Here is a 19,036-nt window from a genome sequence, read left to right on the forward strand (position 1 = left end):
GCAGGTTTCGCTGTGGTATCTTGTTCCTATCTCCCCCTCCCTTGATTACATACCCGTAACGGGGAATGGTGGTTCCATCCGTGGTGAATATGTCACTCGATCAGAGGGGAATTCCACATTGCAACTTACTTTGGAAACAGGGGAGTTTCTAGAGATCTCAAATTTCGGTGCTTATGTGAATAATATGATGTGACAAGCCCGACAATCCGAAAAGGAGCTGCAACCGACAAAGGGTGGCAAGGGTGGTGAGATAAACTGCTTCCCGTACGCACAGCCGACTGAGATTGTATCCAGAATTGAAAGGAGTCTTGCGAGCAATGTCCTCTATATATTCCTTGTAATAGAATTCATGATATGCCGTGATGTGTGGCATGACTGCAATCTTCTGAAATTACCTACAAGCCGGGGGTAGTTAATTTAGTCGCCCTGTTAGGAGGTCTACTTAAATGCGGGCTGTAAATATTTCGAAGGTTTGCACGAAGAAGACCATGACCAAAAGCTCAATTTCCAAAAATAAACTCTTTAAGTCATGTGGGATATCTACAATCTAGCCCGTCTACCCAGCGCATCACTCACCAACTTCACGGCATCTTGAGCACATCCGTATGAAGATTGATATCCCGCTCCACCAGCACCGTAGTTATGAACCACCCAGGTATCCCCGATCTTCTCTTTCTCGATCCTTGTTCCTCCAGTTCGAACAGGCCGCAAGCCCACTGCGTGCTGAATGATGTCGAGTTTCTCAATACCTTCTCCATCCGTAAGTTGAGGGCACATTTGCACGGCCCTCTTCATAATTCTCACGGCCAGATTGGGATCAACCTGAGGATTCCAGTCACCCAGCTGGTACGAGCCTCCGAGGATTGTTCCACCACCGGCAGCACGAGTCATCACGTAACATGCCTCTTCATCGCCGTCATCGGTTCCTGAGACATCGATCATTTTGCCCGCGTCATTGCGCACCACTACGATCTGTCCTCGCGCAGGAACAACAGTTTTGTCTTCCACTCCGCCCAGCTTTGATGCCATCAATCCGGTACAATTCACCAACAGATCAACCTTCGCAGGCATCACTGACGGAGCGGTCGCGTCTAGGATATGATCTAAGACAGCACGCTTGAACTGCACGCCATTCCTGAGACACTGCGACACTAGCCATGGAAGATAAATGGCAGTATTGATACACACAGATGTGAAACTCGTCGCGGAATCGAAACCTGGTCGGAGGTCTTCCTTCGGCAGTGTACGGAACTGTTCAGCTAGTCAGTGACACCTAGGACCAGTGTTTCCCGACGGTATCATACATCTGGTACGACGTCCTTAAACCAAGGGCTCGGTGATAGAAGCTCCGCAAACCAATTTGCAGTTGCAGAGCCCTGATCCTTCGCGCGGCTATGGATCTGACATTCTGATCGCAACATCATTCAGCCATGGATTCTTGAAAGATAACAATCAGATGTACACTACCTTGAAAATGAACACCCGCATCTGGGTAGTTCCTAGCTAAGTCCTCAAGGGCAATCCACGTTTGTCCATCCCATTCAGATGCACGAGTTCCTCGGATCGAAACCCTGTTCATAGTTAGTCATGTGTACCGATGTTTGATATTACAAGGAGTGAAAATAGGTATACGCACGGCATATAATTTGCTCCAGCCCAAGGTGACGCATACTCAATGTCGTAGTCACCAGGCATATGCTTGGCAATCACCACAATCTTATACCCTGGAATACGAGATAGAAGTAGCGCTGTAGTTAGGCCGGCAACACCCGCGCTGTAGGAGTTAGCAATGAAACAAGGCATCCTGGCAAGGACTATGATCAACATACCCTATAACCACAATATTATTGTCGGCCATATTGCTGATCTGGACGTGACAGTCAGACAATTGGGCGTGACTCTCAGCAATTCTCACCACTTTCCACTACTTTGCTCCCGTGGTTTTATATTCTGCAGGGCTACTGAATCCTCACAGCGATAGAGACCAAGGAACGAATCATATGATACGGGACCGGGTGTTTCCAATGAGACCACCAAGCACTAGGACTCCAGGGCGTGTCACTTAGCGAACACGACGGGAAAATGAGTACCTTTGTTCTAGACGTAAAAGGAAGGGAATCTGGGCAATGACCGTATGTGGAGAAGAATTCAACTTAAGTCCATGCAGAATCATAACAAAATCCTAGATTCCACATTAGGTACTTCATTCTAGCCCACATTTAGATTTCACGGTTCTCGTTGTTCGACTTACTATTTCTACTTTTGTTTTGCCACCAAATCCTGGTTTCCTATTCTGGAATTTCCGGATGAGGCTAAATCGACCGCGACCCCAAGATGTATTCAACGCCAAGAAGTTCGCCTGCGCAAGACAGAAAGACATTACGTGCATGTCGATCTCCCTGCTATACTTAAAGTCCATGTATCTATCATCCTGGAACCAAGCCCAATGACTCCAAAATCCTAGTTTCCTTCATCAACCAACTCCTCAACGCATACCCTCAATCTATACCACAGAATGGCCACCATGCAAAGTGTCTTCGCCGGCTACAATGCCAGGCAGTCCGTCCTCCATGCCAGCACCAACCCATATGCCAAAGGTATCGCATGGATCGAAGGCGAATACGTTCCTCTCGCCGAAGCCCGCATCCCCCTTCTCGACCAAGGCTTCATGCACAGCGACTTAACATACGATGTCCCCTCAGTCTGGGATGGGCGCTTCTTCCGCCTAGATGACCATCTTACTCGACTAGAGGTCAGCTGTGGCAAACTACGCTTGAAGGCGCCGCTTCCGCGCGAAGAAGTGAAGCGGATTCTTGTCGAGATGGTCGCGAAGAGTGGCATCCGCGATGCGTTTGTCGAGTTGATCGTCACGCGTGGACTCAAGGGCGTTAGAGGGACCGATCCGAAAGACATTGTTAACCGACTGTACATGTTCGTGCAACCTTACGTATGGGTTATGGAACCCGAGATCCAGTCTGTTGGTGGGGGCGCTGTTATTGCTCGCACCGTGCGCCGAGTTCCTCCTGGCGCGATCGACCCGACTGTGAAGAACCTGCAATGGGGAGATCTTGTGCGCGGGCTTTTCGAAGCAGCCGATCGGGGTGCTACGTACCCATTCCTGACAGACGGAGATGCCAACTTGACAGAAGGCTCGGGATTCAACGTTGTCTTGGTCAAGGATGGTGTCTTGTATACGCCTGACCGCGGCGTGCTGCAGGGAATCACCCGGAAGAGCGTAATTGATGTGGCGCGCGCTTCTGGGTTGGAGGTTCGCGTTGAGACGGTCCCTGTGGAGTTGGCCTACCAGGCAGATGAGATCTTCATGTCGACTACCGCTGGAGGAATCATGCCTATTACCTCGCTGGATGGAAAGCCGGTTAACGGGGGGTCAGTGGGACCGATAACCAAGGCGATTTGGGATGGATACTGGAAGATCCACTACGACGACAATTTTAGCTTCCAGATTGACTATGATGGAGCGCAGAGGAATGGGGTGGGTTCAGCTGGAAAGCTGTAACTATTTCCAAGTTTTATAAATGATGAATTTACCGAAGTTTATGATATGAATCGAAATTTCGCGTTTCAAAAAGCAATCCCACCCCAAAGCTAACAGCCATCAAACACGGCTATATAATATTCATTAGAGCGAAAATGAGCATATGAATAGTTTCACAGTTTTGCTTGCATCTTTTTATGCGTTACGTTTTAGGTAGTCTGCCTCGATGAACTTGCTAGTAATCTCAAACAGTCGTCGAGGGGGATTCAATTCAGAATCACCCGCAGATTCACACCCCTCAACGATGCCGACCTCGTTTCCATATACTACGATTGTTTTAGATGGCTATAAGAGTGTTTCTCGATCCTAATCTGAGCATTGGAGTCGCTCAATGTTCGTACTCGAGGAAAATCGAAGACTGACCAATACAGCGTACTGTTAATTGAAGGTAGGTAGATACAAGATTCGAAAGCCCATCGCAGCTGAGAACTCAACAGGTTGTCATCGTCACAGCCCCTGATTGAATGCGGCTTATGAAATGCGCAAGAGTTCATCGTACATCATTTTCTCGACGGTGTCATTCGTATCAAGAACCTTTAGGTCTATTCGTACAACCTTAGCGAACCTCGTCTTGTTCGAATTGAACGAACATGAACTCACCTCCATATGGAAGAATCTGCGAGGCAATGATTCCGCCAACTCCATTCTTCCTGTCAGCGAACCAGAACAAATTGGCGAGACCTTCCCAGGAGCCAGACCCTGCAGCTCTGCCGGTGATGCTTTTCTGGTAGCTTAGCGAGAACGACAGTCCCCAGCCCTCCGTCAAATCATCTGCACAGGGAACCAGAGGACACGGGTTTGCGAGGAGCGGTTTTGCGGATGGCGTATACTCGTTGGAGTATCGCGGTTTGTCGGGAATCTGGTCCGTAAACATTTCTTTAGTTGGTCAATATAGAGGTCTTTGCTTGTAGATTGAGCAGATGGGCTTCGTCTTACCTGCTACTGTCTCTGGCTTTAGGAGATGGATCCCAGTCTTAGGGTGCGCTCCATCATTCAACAGTACTGCTATAAGTTCTACATGACTTAGGTTATGATTTTGCAAATAATTGGACGAGAAACCCACGACAAAATTCAACCGGCTTTCCAAAGCACCCTGCACCGCCCATGCAAAATGCATTTCTCTCATTTCCCGGTTTACGTGTCAGCAGTGGATATCGATAGAGGTGATCAGTAACACTCAATGAGCCATCCTTTGCCCTTTGATGCAAATATGCCAGATTGTCGATCAGACTCGGCGAAGGGAAGAATGTGATAGATGCAATGCCTATCGGTCGTAGAATGAATAGCTGGAAATAATCTTCAAGAGAAATTCCTGTAACGCGTTCCACGAGCACCCCAGCCCAGTCCATGCCGACTCCATACTGGAATTTAGTTCCTGGCTGGTTGACAAGTGGTCGATGGAGCACGTCCGCTTCATGTCCAGAAAAGTCATCTAAGCCGACCGGGCGAGACCAGTCGTTGAGCTTCAGGTCTTCGAATGCGTATCCAAACCCAGCTATATAGAATTAGTCCTTCTATTGACCATCTTGGAAGAGAAGTAATAGAGGTTAGGAGGAACGAGACACATACAAGTATGATTCAAGAGCATTCGCAGCGTGATTCCCCGTTCCTTCGGTACTAAATGAAATCCACCATCCGAATCCCGTTCCAGCACCTGGACGGCCTTCAGCTCCGGGGCTAGGGACTCGAGCTGTTGAACACTATCTAGGTCTAGCTTGCCCTGTTCGACCATCTGCATACAGGCGATGCTGGTGATCAGCTTTGTGCAAGATGCCATCCAGAAAACGGTGTCTAGGGACATTGGTTGATCGATATCTAGTCCTCTGCGACCGGATGCATGTTGAAATAGCATATCACCATCACGGTTAATGGAACAATAAATCAGTCCGGGGATACTGGGAGATGCGCCAGAAGTAGCCTGATCCAATACTTTTTGCATTGCAACAGCCGTATCTGAGGAGAACCGAGTAGCCATGATGATCGAATGTAGTCCACTTGCGGCGGCCCGAGTGTTTGTTAGAGTAACATGTGTTTGGGGTATCTCAAATTCGATCAGATATGCGAATGTAATCTATAGCCAAGCCGTCGACAGAGCCCTTCGTGGCCCCAAACTGAGCCAATGTGCTTTCTCTAGCAAAGAGCAGCGCTAATTTCCCGTGCGTAAAGAACGGGGTCTAGCGCATTCCTGTTCCAGAAGTGGGAGTGGGGAATTTGAATCCACCAGCCGTCGCGAGAATGGCGCCGTGGAATTTCCCGAATAGGCAACCGAGATTTGTTTTGCTGTGGATCCGCCACACTCCTGCCTCCCACGGTTGAAGAAAATGACAAATAACTCGTCAGTTTTAGTTGAAGAATATCGAATAAACGACAAGAGTCTACTGTCAGTTTTCTACGTGATCTGGTCAGCTGGTCTATGTCGCTTTTGAGGAATTATAAGAGTTTTTGGTAAATCCAGGCGAAGAACAATTCAGCCTTGACTACTCAATATGACCGTATTCGTGTGTATCGCTGGCACTGCTCACGGTAAATTGGATGGTAGTTAATGAGGGTAACCTCTCATCTTTCTTATAGTAATATCACTTATATGGACCTCCGTGCTTGTAATGTGTTCGGGGTAAGTAAAAAAGAATGCCTAGAGTGATAGGTGACAGCCTATGTCCACAAGAGAGACTTGCATTTTTTTTCGGCAGATTCCTGCATTGGGGTTATTCAGTTTGACAACGATACGGCACTTTCAATAGCGATATTGGCGCCTTGCCCGAGATCTGGTGTCATCTATATCTTTATCAGCAATGTACCCGATTATATTTGATTCCACGAAGCGACTTCATGTATGGAGTCTTCGATGCAGGCAAATCAGTTCCATGTCCATCCAACTACGAATTACCAATTTACCTCTGGCTCATCAAGTACCCCATCTACCTATACCCATTAAATAAGACTTCCAAATTGGGATGTGGGGTTTGCTGCCCATACATATACAAGAGTTCAAGGACGTGGATGGTGAACGACTATCGAAAACTAGCAGGCTCCCTCTGATACTGAACCCAATTTCCCTTAGACACTTCGACAGTCAACGGCGTTAGTCATCCTATGCCTACACACAGCACAACTTGCCCAAACTTGGTCAATATGCCACCTCACATTCTGCCGGGGAGCATACGTTGTAGTCTCTTTCAACATTATCCTAGCAAGCATTATCGCATGACATTTAATCAAGAATTACAGCAAAAATTAGGATGAGGTGACATTCTTTTTTCTCAATCCCCCTTGGCCTTTGCAGCAGTTTTTCACCATGCCGTCTCATTCACTCCCATGTAAATTAAACAAAAGGAAGAAAGAAGGGAAAACTTGTATGATCAATAACTGCAAACCACTTTTTGTATTGAGAAGTTCGTTTTGGTTATAGACTCCAAATTTATAGAGTACAGTGATAGTTCCATTTACTGGGCTTTTTATTGTGATTGATGATGCGAAATAGGTGAACCTGTCAGCAATACAAGGCTATAACTACACCATTATAATCGCTTTAGTTATCTCCCGCGGCCACACTAATTTTTGGCTACCTGTTTATGTATGATTTTGATAGAATGAAATTGACCCCGATTTCACGATCGTAACCCACCAGTGGACGCTGTCCAAGTGATGCCTTCAAAGATCATTTTTCAGGGGACTGTAGGAGAAGCAAGGAACAACCAGCTGTAGGCGCACATGGCATGGAACAAGCTGTATGTTGGCGTCGAAACCGCCATGCTATGAACAATATTAGTGAGCAAAACATAGCCAAAAGCCGGGCAAGGATCCCTCCGATTTGCCTGCGATCGACATGACTAAGAAAAGGGTCCAGCCGGGCAAAAGTCCAAGTGGAGTCGGAAACAGACGGGATTTGACATGTCCTCCATGTCCTCCAGTTCCGTCGGGCAGATTGAAGCTCCGAGTCGAATAAGCTTTCGGCACGTTCGGCTGATTAACTGCCAACTTCGTCTGATTTAATCGACATTCCTTGTCATCACGGTTGGATTCGTGTAATTCCCTCCCATGACACCAGCCAAGATGCGTTCTGTCTACATTTCAGAACATACTACGCCGGACCAATATCAGCTGGGCGATGTCCCCTCGCTGGTCGTGGAGAACCCTACCGACATCTTGATCAAGGTTCATGCCGCGAGTATCAACCCGATTGACGTTAAGAAAGCTTCCGGAGCAACTAAAATAGTTCTCAAAGATAGGTAAGGATACCTGTTTCTAAATTGCTTCCCCAATCTAACTCTCACAAAGCTTTCCGTACAAGATCGGCTACGATTGCGCTGGCACTGTTGTCAATACTGGATCCCAAGTGGCACGATTCAAGGCCGGAGATGAGGTCTTTGTGCGATTACCGGAATGCCACCGCGGGTCATGGAGTGAGCTTGCCCGATCGACTGAAGACTTTGTCGCATTGAAGCCGCAGAGTCTGTCCATGGAAGACGCCGCTTCAATTCCGTTGGCGGCCATGACATCCCTCCAGGCACTGCGAGGCTACGAAGGCGGCCTCGCAGGTAAAACCGTTTTCATACCTGCTGGTCGTAAGTCTCCCTGTTTGGTCATCCCAGGCCAGTGACTTATCTTCACACAGTTGGCGGCACCGGTATTTTCGCATGCCAGCTCGCGAAGAACATCTTCAAAGCCGGCAAGGTGATCACCACGGTTTCCACCCAGAAGGTTCCCATGGTGAAAGAGCTCCTAGGAGAGGGAGTTGTGGACGAGAGTAAGCAGACACCAACTCCAATTGGATGGATATTGACAGAAGACTCACAACCGGTTTTAGTCATCGACTACAAAAAGTCTGATCCCAATGAAGTCATTCCCAAAGGATCTGTCGATTTTATCTTCGACACCCAGGGAAGCGCAATGGAGTATCTGTCACTGGTCCGACCGAAAGGAGCCATCATTACAGTGTCTATATTAACCTCTGGAGACGTGCTCCAGAACTCGAGCGTTATGCGCCGGTCGCCCGATAAGAAAGACAAAGCAACAGTGCCGTTCCCTATTCGGATTGGATTGAACGTCATGGATCGGATCCGGGTAGCTCGTGCATCCCGTTACGGGGTCAAATACGCATCTATCTTTTTAGAACCGAATGCGATCGATCTGGACTCAATTCGGGGATGGGTGGAGGCCGGAAAGTTGAAAACGATTGTCGGAACCAAGGCAAGTTTTAATGATATCAACGCTGTTCGGAATGCTTGTCAAGTGGTATACGATGGGAAAGGTGGCGTTGGAAAGTCTGTGATTGTGTTTGATTGAAATTGCTTCGCTGTATGATTAGGAAGTTCTACCGGGCCTGCTTATTACTGCGTTCCATGATTTTGTAGAATTTGCAGGGACTCTTTCGGCCGCCAGTTAATTGCATTTCACAAACTGAATTCACGTACTAAAATGAAACCTTCTTGATCCCGTGTATGAGACCACGAAGTTGCAAATTTACGCTCTTCTTCAGGTAATATAGGTCGACGATGTGTGCTCCTGACGATCTATTGCCATTGCATAACTAAGGTCATATTTTCAGATATCGTTAACTCTAAAAGTGAACAGACCGAACATAAGCTGCCATCTGAAAAAATTGCAACATGGGAAAAATGGTTGTTCAGCTAATCATGTAATTTAGGTCCCACTATTGCGTCTTCGATTATCTGGCGGATGGATTGTTGGTCCGATGCCCATAACAAGCTTGGGTCGATCCGCACTCAAGAGTGGGACTTCGAAGTTATGAATGCATAAGTTTCATATTTCCTACATGCTCATGATATTTTGGATAGGGACAAAGAGTGAAATAGAATTGGCACTGTGTGATATACCACTTTCTCACATCATTTGACTATATAGAGCGTGGTGTTTATCGAATCTATATTTCGGTGTGTATCATGTCCTTGGCACATTTTAGCATCTCCTGCAGCTGTCCATCACCGAAAACAGTGATGCCGGAGCCATCTAGCAGATGGACTTAGTACAACCGGAAATATTGGTAATCGAGACCGACGAATGCCTCGGCAGTAGATCCTAGGTTTCCACTTTCCCGGTTGCATGCGTTCACCGTATGATTTGTAAGGCCAAGGTCTAAGAAATCAGCATGAACAGCGACTATATTCCCCAAATGTTGACCTGTATACGACAGGAAAACAACAAAACAGGGACTGACAAAATACAATTGTTGAAAGATGAGGACAGCTATCAAAGAACCCCTCAAGCTACCATGTGGCTTGGTCCTGCCCAATCGCTTAGTGAAGGTGCGGCAAGATGACCACTCTCCGCAGTTCTATAGTATCTAATAACTGTGCCTAGGCTGCCATGGCCGAAGGACTAGCAGAAGGAAGGCATTTACCCGGCCCAAAGATATCTCGAGTCTACGACAAGTGGTCAAACGGCGGATGGGGCGCTCTTCTCACAGGTACGATCCAATGATGCTCCAATAATTCGGCTAAAATTCAACACCATGAAAAGGAAACATCCAGGTCGATGTTCGTCACCTAGGAGGCTACAGCGATCTAGCCACGAGCGAGTTTCAAGAAAACGACCATGATTCAATGGATGCATGGAGACGATACGCAGATGTCTGTCAAAAAACACGGCACGGCTGCAATCGCGCAAATATGCCATCCTGGCCGCCAATCGCCAAGAAAAGCCGGTCAACGAGCCCTTTTCGAAAGAACGATCGCTCCGAGCGAAATCCCCCTTGACGTAGGAAGTGGTTGGGCTGCGATTATTTTCAGGGATCTTGTTTTCGGTGTCCCGAGACCAATGTCGCGTTCTGATATTGATCGTGTGATCGCCCAGTTTGTCACATGTGCTTGCATTTTGGCGCGGTGCGGGTTTTCTGGCATTGAGATCCACGCGGCGCATGGATACCTTTTGTGTAAGCCTTCATCTCTTGACTTTAAACTCACCTGACTGAATTGGGGATATAGCGCAATTTCTCTCGCCCCGAGTAAGTAACTTCAACCTTAATAACTGCACTAGAGGCAATAACGATTTCCCTAATACCCGGTTTTACTCGAGCAGACGAACATCCGTCAAGATGAATACGGTGGTAGCGCAGAACGCCGAGCACGTGTTGTTCTCGAAATCATCCAGCAGATTCGGAATGCTGTCCCTGCAACCTTTTGCGTCGGGATCAAGCTCAACTCCGCTGATCTAAACACGTCAGAATTCGAAGACACAATGGCCCAGATTCGTCTATTTGCAGAAGCCGGTGTCGACTTTCTTGAGATATCTGGCGGATCATATGAAGACCCAAAGGCACGTATACGAACAATTTCATTTATTGCAATAATATCCAATACAACAGCTAACATGGAAATTAGATGATGGGCCGCGGCCTCCACGACGAAACCAGCACCAGTACAAGCCCAATGGCCGAATCCCGCGAAGCCTTCTTTCTAGACTTCGCAACACAGGCCAGAAAGCACTTTCCAGGCCTGATTCTCCTCCTAACGGGAGGCTTTCGAACCCGGAAAGGAATCGAGGCCGCGTTGGACAGCGGCGCCTGCGATCTCGTGGGCATCGGTCGTCCAGCAGTTCTGAACCCCGATTTTCCGCGACTCATGATAGACGATATATACACTGATCAACAAGCCCGGGTAATGTTCTCTAAGGTCCAGGTCCCTTTCTTGCGAAGACTTCTCAAAATGAGGATGTTAGGTGGAGGTGCAGAGACAGTAAGTTCACATTAGTCCGGTGATTGATGCGTGGGTGCTGATATAACAAAGCGATATTTCCGTGACCAGATCAAGCGCATAGCTACGGGGCTTGTTCCTAATGCACCCTGAGCATTCATTGCCTTCCGGAAAGGGGTATGTAGAAGCGATACGTGATGGAAACATATCGGGGGAGTCTTGTCCTTGACAATGGGGTAATTTGTCCTGCACCATTTCCAGTATTTTATCCTAGCATGTAGGACATATTGTTTCTGGTTGTGTGACTATTGACTTTGTAGCCCTTGGAATATGAGTATAGAGGGATTATATAGTGAGCATATAGTAAATAATTATCGAACAGACATATTCAAGAAGTCAGACCAACTTCTGACCAAGGGGATGATTCCGAGATGGATACAAATAGCCTATACAGATGGCCGAAAAATTGATAGCCAGTAGACTCATGCCTTAACAGTTTGTTACGACAACCAGCTATACTGTCAATACTAGATAACCGAAAAGGCTAATGCCTGGATGCCTGGCCACTTTTCCAAGACCGGTAATGATCTAACAATGTCTCCTCCAGAGGCCTGTAAACAATATCCAATTCATCCACGCTCCGCCGATTGTCAATGTCGAATGGAATCCCAAGGTTTAGTCGCAGCCACTTCTGGCTTAAACCAAGCACTGGCCCAGACATACGTACTAAGGCATTTGGGAGTTTATTTTTCGGAATCATAAAGGAGTGCGTGAATGACCGTATTATGCGAGCGAGTTCAACAAAACTATGCGATGTCTTGTCGGCCAAGATATAGCGACCATGAGAATCTGGATCACTGGCAGCTTGAGTATGCGCAGTTGCGACGTCTCGTACATCAGCGATCGCGAACCACAAATCAGGCACGCCCAGAAATAGCTGTCCGCGTAAGAGCTGGTCAAGTAGAGCCAGGCTACCGGATTCGGAGGTTGGAGATAAGGATGGTCCAAGGACAAGCCCCGGGTTTATGGTGACGAGTTTCCAGCGTCGAGGTTCTGACTGGGCTTCGTACAGTTTCCATGCCTCTTTTTCAGCGACCACCTTAGAGTAGGGATATGAGTTGTGGGTGACGGAGCTCGTAGTGTTGAAATAATCTGCAGAGAGTGTCATGTTCTTCATTTCCAGCACATCGGCATTATCGCCAAAGACAGCAGCGACAGACGATGTCAAAACCACAAGATTGACCGTCTCGCATTTCTCGACTGCCTCGAGTACGTTCTGCGTTCCTTTCAGAGCCGGCTCAACAACCTCCTTCTGGCCGTCGCGAATCTTGTTCTCGATGAAAAACGGCGAGGCGATGTGATATACTACCGAACAACCCTGCATTGGAGCTTCAAATGAGCCCGCGACAAGCAAATCCGCTTCGAATAAATGTAGTCTGTCTGGCCATCGTTCTTGCATGTCGAGGAGATGCCCGATTTTCTTTTTATTCTTGGTACTGCGAACGGTGGCGTGGACCTGGTCGCCATTTTCAAGTAGTTGTTGAACAACGTGGCTGGCGATGAAGCCGCTGGCGCCTGTTACCATTGAAATGTTCCCTGTCATGTTGATGTAGTCCGAATGATTCAGAGATGAAAACAGAAATCTGTAGACTTCTGGGCATCTTAATCTTATAGCACTCTACTGCGTACTATCGTTTTTCGCATTATTTGAAATCGCCTTTAACGTTTATGCAATAAGGTCGAGCAAATACCGTCATAAACTACACAGCATGGCTCTAGTGGGTCGACCCATCTAATTGCCAGTTTTTGAACTTCAGGATTGGCACTTTCCGACAGCAGTGGAGACAGACACCAGTCGGGGTCGGCTTGACAGTCACTCCGACAGACGAAAAACCTTATTTACAGTGGAGCTTGCGAGCTCATTGCCTTCGATGAAGAGAAACGAGATATGTTGGCCAGATGTATTGTGGCAAAATCCAAGTTCGATTTGAATCAGAGAATGTACAGATACATAGTAGAGCATGCAGTAGTCCAATGACCCATCATTTATACTGTGAGAAAGAATATCTCATACACAGACGTCCCAAACAAGACAATCAGTGAAAAGCTGCCCAAGCCTGAAACATACCAGCCGCGGCCGTGAGAATCCCACTCGCCTTCTGTCCCCTACGCAGGTACCAAGTCGAGCTAGACCAAGCAATAAGCACAAGCAGAGCAGCCATAGCCCGGTTCAGGGGCTCATTCAAAGTGCCTGGGTTTTGTGCCCAGTTGAGATTAAGAAGACCTAAGAAATTGAGCTGTTAGACTCGACAATCATCCGTGTGAAAAGTGATGATCTACCGGTTAGAACCAAATAGGCGCTGCCTTGGTACCATCCGACGGTACTGCACGTGTATGCGATATCAGGCAGGTCCTGGAACTGGCGGAGATTCTGGAATTGTCTTGCGGTAGACTAAAAAATGATTAGATGATTGGCGGTATATAGTAGTCAAGGTTCAGGTCATGCTTACCGCGTGCTTCAGGGCGAACACGATGGAACCATATCCGGCGGCTTTGAGAAGAGCGGGGTTTGACATTTTGATGGGATAAAGGACAGTGAGCGTGTTGTATGCCACGGTCGAATTAGCGTATTTTGAATGCAAGCAATTGCAAAAAGAAAGAGAAACCCACGGATATAGGCACCACGCTCAATCCTAAATGGGTGTTCTCCGCCAATCCGAGCCTCGGCATGTACAATTCGGCCTGTGCTGATCGACAGGGCATGGTCGGTCTAACGAGGAGCAGTAAACTATGGAGTGCAATTACAATGAGGGGCGGGCGAACAATTGGCCCTTCTCCGCAATGGCAAGTGCCAGGTAGTATCGATATGTAATTTGAATTATTTTAGTGCTCGCAAGCTGTGCTGTTCTAGGTATGGCGATTTATGTGGGCTACCGTGGGGCTACATCCCCCGCCTCCTGTCAGGGGTCTTCGTTGCAGGTTTGTGAGGAGTAGTACTGACGACTTTTTATGCTAAAGCAGAGGCCATTGTAATGAATTTGTAATTCTGGGCTAGGTTTGGTATAATGGCGGAGCTTGTCCTCCAAGGGTAAAGGGGGTTTTGATTATGCGTGTAAGGTTGATTTTGGTTATCAATTAAGACTCGATCAAATAGATAATAGAGCTTCGTATACAGAATCAACTCCGTATCGAATCAGCTTGATCCAATCCATCTGATATTCATCTTGTCTATAAGACCTAATGTTTTGAGTTGTGAATAGTAGAATTTACCTTCCTCCGAATTACAGCAAATTAACGTAACGTCCAAACCTGGAGAACTTGATGAAAGAAGGCTATGGGTTGATACTAGATCTTGTAGAAGGCCTCTCTTCTTCTGACTTCTATAATATATCTGGGACTGCTTTTTACCCGCTTTTGGAATGGAATTACCTAAACCTTATCGAGAGCTTTTCGCGTCTTCTGTAATTCTTGTAGTTGATGTTATTTTCTTCGAATTTCCTCTGCTTCGAGACGTTGGATGCAGCAGCTGCACTGCCTGTACAAGACATTGACATCTCCCACGGGACTCCCACGGTGGGACCTGGGACTTCCCGCCGTGGATGGGAATTAGAACTAACCTTAAGTCTTATATAAGGGACCAAAAAGTCTGTAGTACTCTTAGGAGAGTATGGGACTTCCTACAAGTCTATTGATTGTATAAATAGTTAGAAATCTGGAACTGTTGTAAAGGAATTCTACCGCGTTTCAATATTCTGCATAAGAAGCTTTGGTTTTTACTTTCGAATATTTAAGCACACTTGTCGACGCTGAGGGCTAGTGTTAGTATCCGTAGCTAGACCACGGATCTGATATTCATATGTAGGTAGCCCTCTAAAAGGTAAGGGAGAGGATAGGTATAACATAATACTGACTTCTGCCAGGGTGTAGACAATACTGCTATAATATAGACCAGAATCAGGCTTTGGATCTCGGGTAGAACTGCCAGATCTAACCCAGAGACAGACTTTTTGGGGATCTTGCATGTTCTAATGCCCATGGAACTCCCTACAGCAAGCTACTAAACCTAGGAAATACCGGACATGGTAGGACTGAACTTCCTGAACTTAACCATAAATTGGCAGGAGTACGAAGTACGTGCTAATGTGGAAAGTAGCTCGATCTGTCCTCAAACCAGGTTCGATTACCGCAATCTATAGTCCAGTCCTAGGATTATCGCATGGCATATGTCGCCCTATCTGAGAACATGGCTGTCAGCAGGCGACCGAAGGATCCGTCCCAAGAGTCCGTATTCACTATTAATAATCGTCGCGCCATAAGACGAATATCCTGACAAATTGGTGCCATTCACTTGACAAATTGCTCTCATCCTTTTTCGTGAATTAGTAAACGGTAGGTAAGCGTCAGCCTTGTGCTGCATAAATACTCGCTGCTAACTCATGTTGACCGTGCCATAACACACATAATCACCATCACAATTACTTAGTTGTCTAGACCAACTCATCGCTCGCATAACTCCGCCATGTCTTCCACTCAGAAAGCGATCGTTGTCACGGAGCTCAATAAGCCTGTCACTCTGGTAAACGACCGACCAATCCCCGAGCCAGCCGTAGGCCAGGTTCAAGTGAAAGTGGCTGTTGCCGGCATCAACCCTCACGACCAGAAGGGCCGTGACTGGGGTCTGATGACCGAAGGAGATCTCCCCTCCATCATCACCCACGACGTCGTTGGCCGGGTCAACAAACTAGGCTTCGGAGTCACTGAGCTTGCGGTCGGCGATCGCGTCGTGTATCAACCAACATTCCTACCGGGTTCCACGCAGAATGGCCTTCAAGAATACGCCATTGCGGATATAGGATCTCTCGCTAAGATTCCGGATTCGGTCACAGACGACGAAGCTGCGACGTTACCTACGAATGTTATCGCGCCGTTAGTGGCTCTGTTCAAGACGCTGAATATCCCTGCGCCGTGGACTGCTGAGGCAAGGGAGTTCGACTACGCCAATACGGCAATCCTGATCGTCGGAGGGGGGTCTAACTGTGGTAAATTCGGCGTGCAGCTGGCCAAACTCGCGAACATCGGACGCATTGTGGTGGTGGGCGGCGACGAGACGAAGTTGAAGTCCTTTGGCGCTACCCATGTCCTCGACCGCCACGCTGGAGAGGAGGCAATCGTTGCCCAGATTCGCGATATAGTCGGCGATGATCTGGTGTATGCGTACGATGCTATTAACCCTCCCGATGGCTTGTTCCTAGCTCTGAATGCCCTCTCGAACAGCAAGAGAGGTGCTCTAGCTCGTCTCTTGCCCCGTGATCCAGTCGATGAGTCAAGGGTCCAGGGGAAGAAGGCAGGGTTCGATGTACGTGATGTGTTTGGCAGCTCTCATGGACATCCTGAGCTTGCGGCCGGGTTTTGGTCGCGACTTCCCGGGTACCTTGAGGGTGGTCAAATTAAGCCATTGGACTATGTGGTCAAGCAGGGACTCTTGGCTGAGAATGTCAATGAGGTTTTGGATGCCTACAGAGATGGACGCAGGGTGACCAAGACCCACATTCATTTATAGATGGCATACCTGTATGTACAGATTGTTGGGATGGTAGTATGCATCAGATACCTCGATTGCCCTGATTATTGTGTGCAGTCCATGCCTGCTTTGCTTGTCTAGATAAAGTGGCTACGATGCTACGGGACAAGTAGATTGGTCTAGACTATGTATCCCTATAAATATAGGAAGAAACCGATCTTCTAGTTTCTATTCTCTGATATAAATAGACATTTCACGTCACCTGACCTACTCGTAGAAAGCCACCCTGACCCAGCATACGTCTATAGCTCACCAGCATTGACGATCTTGATCTCAGACTTAGGCTTGCCGCTAGCAGAGCCAAGAGCCTCAATTTCCTTGACAACATTAAAGGATTCATCGTCGGCAACCTCGCCGAAAACGACGTGCTTGCCATCGAGCCACGAGGTCACAACGGTGGTGATGAAGAACTGCGAGCCGTTGCTTTAAATTCAATTCGTTAGCAGTCGAACAAATTGACAATCAGGGATCGTGCCGACTTACGTATTGGGACCAGCGTTGGCCATGGAGAGGAGGCCAGGTTTGGTGTGCTTGAACTTGAAGTTCTCGTCGGGGAACTTCTCGCCGTAGATGGACTTGCCACCAGTGCCCTGTTTGTCCAGATTGGATTGTCAGCCTCCACGCGGGGGTTGTCGATCGGAACTGAGAGCCACGGAACTCACGTTATGGTTGGTGAAGTCACCACCCTGGAGCATAAACTGGGGAATCACACGGTGGAAGCCAGAGCCCGCATAGCCGAAGCCTTGGGCCTTGGTGCAGAGCTCACGGAAGTTGCGGGCAGTCTTGGGGACCTCTTGCTCGAAGAGGTTGAAGTTGATACGTTTCGTTTGTCCTATATTGAGTACAGAATAAGGTCAATCAAGAGATCTTGGATAAAGGATGACAGTATTGGATGAATATAGATGGAGAAAACATCTAAGCTGTATTCGAGGTTTGCTAAGGATTGAGGGGTAAAAGCGTCCTCTTTACTGGATTTCCTCTAAACAAAACCGACAGCAACAGACAGAAGACTTACCATTGTAACTGACGTCGAAGAAAGCCTTAGTGTTGCCAGACATTTTGGAAGCGGTTTGATGGAAGTCGCGGAGAAAAGGGAGGGGTTCAGTGTTGCAGTTGAGAGTTGAAGAGGGGATGAAAGAGGAAGAAGTGGGAGAACAGAAGCGGACGGAAGCGGGACAAGCAGACCCCAGCCAGCTTACCCCACCATTGCGGATCGTCAGTTAGGCGGTCCAGAACATTCATAGGATGATGCCATCCAAGCCATTCAGAAGAGCCTTTGGGCCACTCGGATAGCCATCATTGGTTCGTTCTCGTTCGCTGTAGATCAATGACGTCATCGGACACACGAACCGAAGCGAATCGAAGGTCAATGCGATCACGTCGCTACTCGGTTTCTCCTGCTGCTCGGGGTTGTCTCTTCTAGTAGAAGATTCTAGCTACTATGTATGGTCCAAACAGCGACGATTTGTAGTTGTAAGATACGTTATAGATCACCTTTCTCAAGAAAGGGAATCCCGGATCCCTCTTCTGTCAGCACTGGAACAAGAGCGCTATTCATTTTATCTAGTAAACTTAGACCTGAAGCTGAATCTCCTTTCAAGGCAGAACCAGATGACCCCCACGCTAGAGGCTGTTTCTCTACCAATACCAATCAACTCTTCTAAAGCACCCAAAGGAGAGAAGTATCGAAACAACCTAAGGAGGCTGTCTGATCAACACACAAATTGATGCGAATATATCATTTGTATAGTTACTCGATTATTGCAATAACTCTACTATACAGATTTAAAACTCCTTTCGCTTTTACATATTGAACTTGTCTATCTGGTGACATAGATTCGCATACATTCATGAAGCCGCACAAATATATATATATCCACTGACCGCCCTGAAGATGAAGGGTTTAATTACTACAACTTGAATAGGACAGAGGATCACTGAACAGAGATCAGTATATCATATTTAAAACCCCCAAAAGTATAGGAAGATTGAAAAGATCATACTCCATGCACCTTTGTGCTGACAAACAATCACGTGATAAGAAGTACCGAATCCGGCAGTCGACACAACGCGTGAGACGCGTCGTCCCTCATCAACAACAATAATGGTCACCCCAACAACATCTCACCCAGCGACGTTTCCATGTCACCGTACATCAAGAGGAAGATTCGCCACTATGGTACCTTGCGTCGATGACACATGGCCCATGAGCTTGAGTTTTATGTACCATGACCTCAGTAGACTGAC

General features: G+C 47.4%; 9 protein-coding genes across 9 annotated transcripts; 3 read left to right on the forward strand and 6 right to left on the reverse strand.

Annotated features, from left to right (window-relative positions):
• Positions 1 to 540: 540 nt before the first annotated feature.
• DAO1_2 (FAD-dependent oxidoreductase) lies at positions 541 to 1,858 on the reverse strand (the record flags this gene model as incomplete). Its single annotated transcript, XM_046090451.1, has 5 exons — positions 541 to 1,251; positions 1,305 to 1,408; positions 1,468 to 1,571; positions 1,637 to 1,774; positions 1,830 to 1,858. 5 exons carry the CDS (start codon positions 1,856 to 1,858, stop codon positions 541 to 543), a joined length of 1,086 nt encoding a protein of 361 aa, XP_045946426.1.
• A 666-nt stretch (positions 1,859 to 2,524) lies between these two features.
• Positions 2,525 to 3,517, forward strand: LDX57_008731 (aminotransferase class IV; the record flags this gene model as incomplete). Its single annotated transcript, XM_046090452.1, has 1 exon — positions 2,525 to 3,517. One exon carries the CDS (start codon positions 2,525 to 2,527, stop codon positions 3,515 to 3,517), a length of 993 nt encoding a protein of 330 aa, XP_045946427.1.
• A 510-nt stretch (positions 3,518 to 4,027) lies between these two features.
• On the reverse strand, positions 4,028 to 4,430 carry LDX57_008732 (uncharacterized protein; the record flags this gene model as incomplete). The annotated part of the gene is made up of 2 exons (XM_046090453.1): positions 4,028 to 4,098; positions 4,157 to 4,430. 2 exons carry the CDS (start codon positions 4,428 to 4,430, stop codon positions 4,028 to 4,030), a joined length of 345 nt encoding a protein of 114 aa, XP_045946428.1.
• A 154-nt stretch (positions 4,431 to 4,584) lies between these two features.
• LDX57_008733 (serine hydrolase domain-containing protein) lies at positions 4,585 to 5,531 on the reverse strand (the record flags this gene model as incomplete). The annotated part of the gene is made up of 2 exons (XM_046090454.1): positions 4,585 to 5,051; positions 5,126 to 5,531. 2 exons carry the CDS (start codon positions 5,529 to 5,531, stop codon positions 4,585 to 4,587), a joined length of 873 nt encoding a protein of 290 aa, XP_045946429.1.
• A 2,078-nt stretch (positions 5,532 to 7,609) lies between these two features.
• Positions 7,610 to 8,842, forward strand: LDX57_008734 (NADP-dependent oxidoreductase; the record flags this gene model as incomplete). Its single annotated transcript, XM_046090455.1, has 4 exons — positions 7,610 to 7,785; positions 7,835 to 8,121; positions 8,172 to 8,303; positions 8,364 to 8,842. The coding sequence occupies 4 exons, from the start codon at positions 7,610 to 7,612 to the stop codon at positions 8,840 to 8,842; spliced, it is 1,074 nt and encodes a 357-aa protein (XP_045946430.1).
• A 2,910-nt stretch (positions 8,843 to 11,752) lies between these two features.
• Positions 11,753 to 12,811, reverse strand: LDX57_008735 (uncharacterized protein; the record flags this gene model as incomplete). Its single annotated transcript, XM_046090456.1, has 1 exon — positions 11,753 to 12,811. One exon carries the CDS (start codon positions 12,809 to 12,811, stop codon positions 11,753 to 11,755), a length of 1,059 nt encoding a protein of 352 aa, XP_045946431.1.
• Positions 12,812 to 13,304: 493 nt separating this feature from the next.
• On the reverse strand, positions 13,305 to 13,784 carry LDX57_008736 (uncharacterized protein; the record flags this gene model as incomplete). The annotated part of the gene is made up of 3 exons (XM_046090457.1): positions 13,305 to 13,492; positions 13,549 to 13,660; positions 13,719 to 13,784. The coding sequence occupies 3 exons, from the start codon at positions 13,782 to 13,784 to the stop codon at positions 13,305 to 13,307; spliced, it is 366 nt and encodes a 121-aa protein (XP_045946432.1).
• A 1,943-nt stretch (positions 13,785 to 15,727) lies between these two features.
• Positions 15,728 to 16,768, forward strand: LDX57_008737 (zinc-binding alcohol dehydrogenase family protein; the record flags this gene model as incomplete). Its single annotated transcript, XM_046090458.1, has 1 exon — positions 15,728 to 16,768. One exon carries the CDS (start codon positions 15,728 to 15,730, stop codon positions 16,766 to 16,768), a length of 1,041 nt encoding a protein of 346 aa, XP_045946433.1.
• Positions 16,769 to 17,031: 263 nt separating this feature from the next.
• Positions 17,032 to 17,847, reverse strand: PPI1 (cyclophilin peptidyl-prolyl cis-trans isomerase Cyp2; the record flags this gene model as incomplete). The annotated part of the gene is made up of 4 exons (XM_046090459.1): positions 17,032 to 17,212; positions 17,273 to 17,379; positions 17,452 to 17,621; positions 17,805 to 17,847. The coding sequence occupies 4 exons, from the start codon at positions 17,845 to 17,847 to the stop codon at positions 17,032 to 17,034; spliced, it is 501 nt and encodes a 166-aa protein (XP_045946434.1).
• Between the last annotated feature and the right edge of the window lie 1,189 nt (positions 17,848 to 19,036).

The sequence above is a fragment of the Aspergillus melleus genome, assembly GCF_016097325.1.
Source record: "Aspergillus melleus strain CBS 546.65 chromosome Unknown contig5, whole genome shotgun sequence".
Lineage (NCBI taxonomy): Eukaryota > Fungi > Ascomycota > Eurotiomycetes > Eurotiales > Aspergillaceae > Aspergillus > Aspergillus melleus.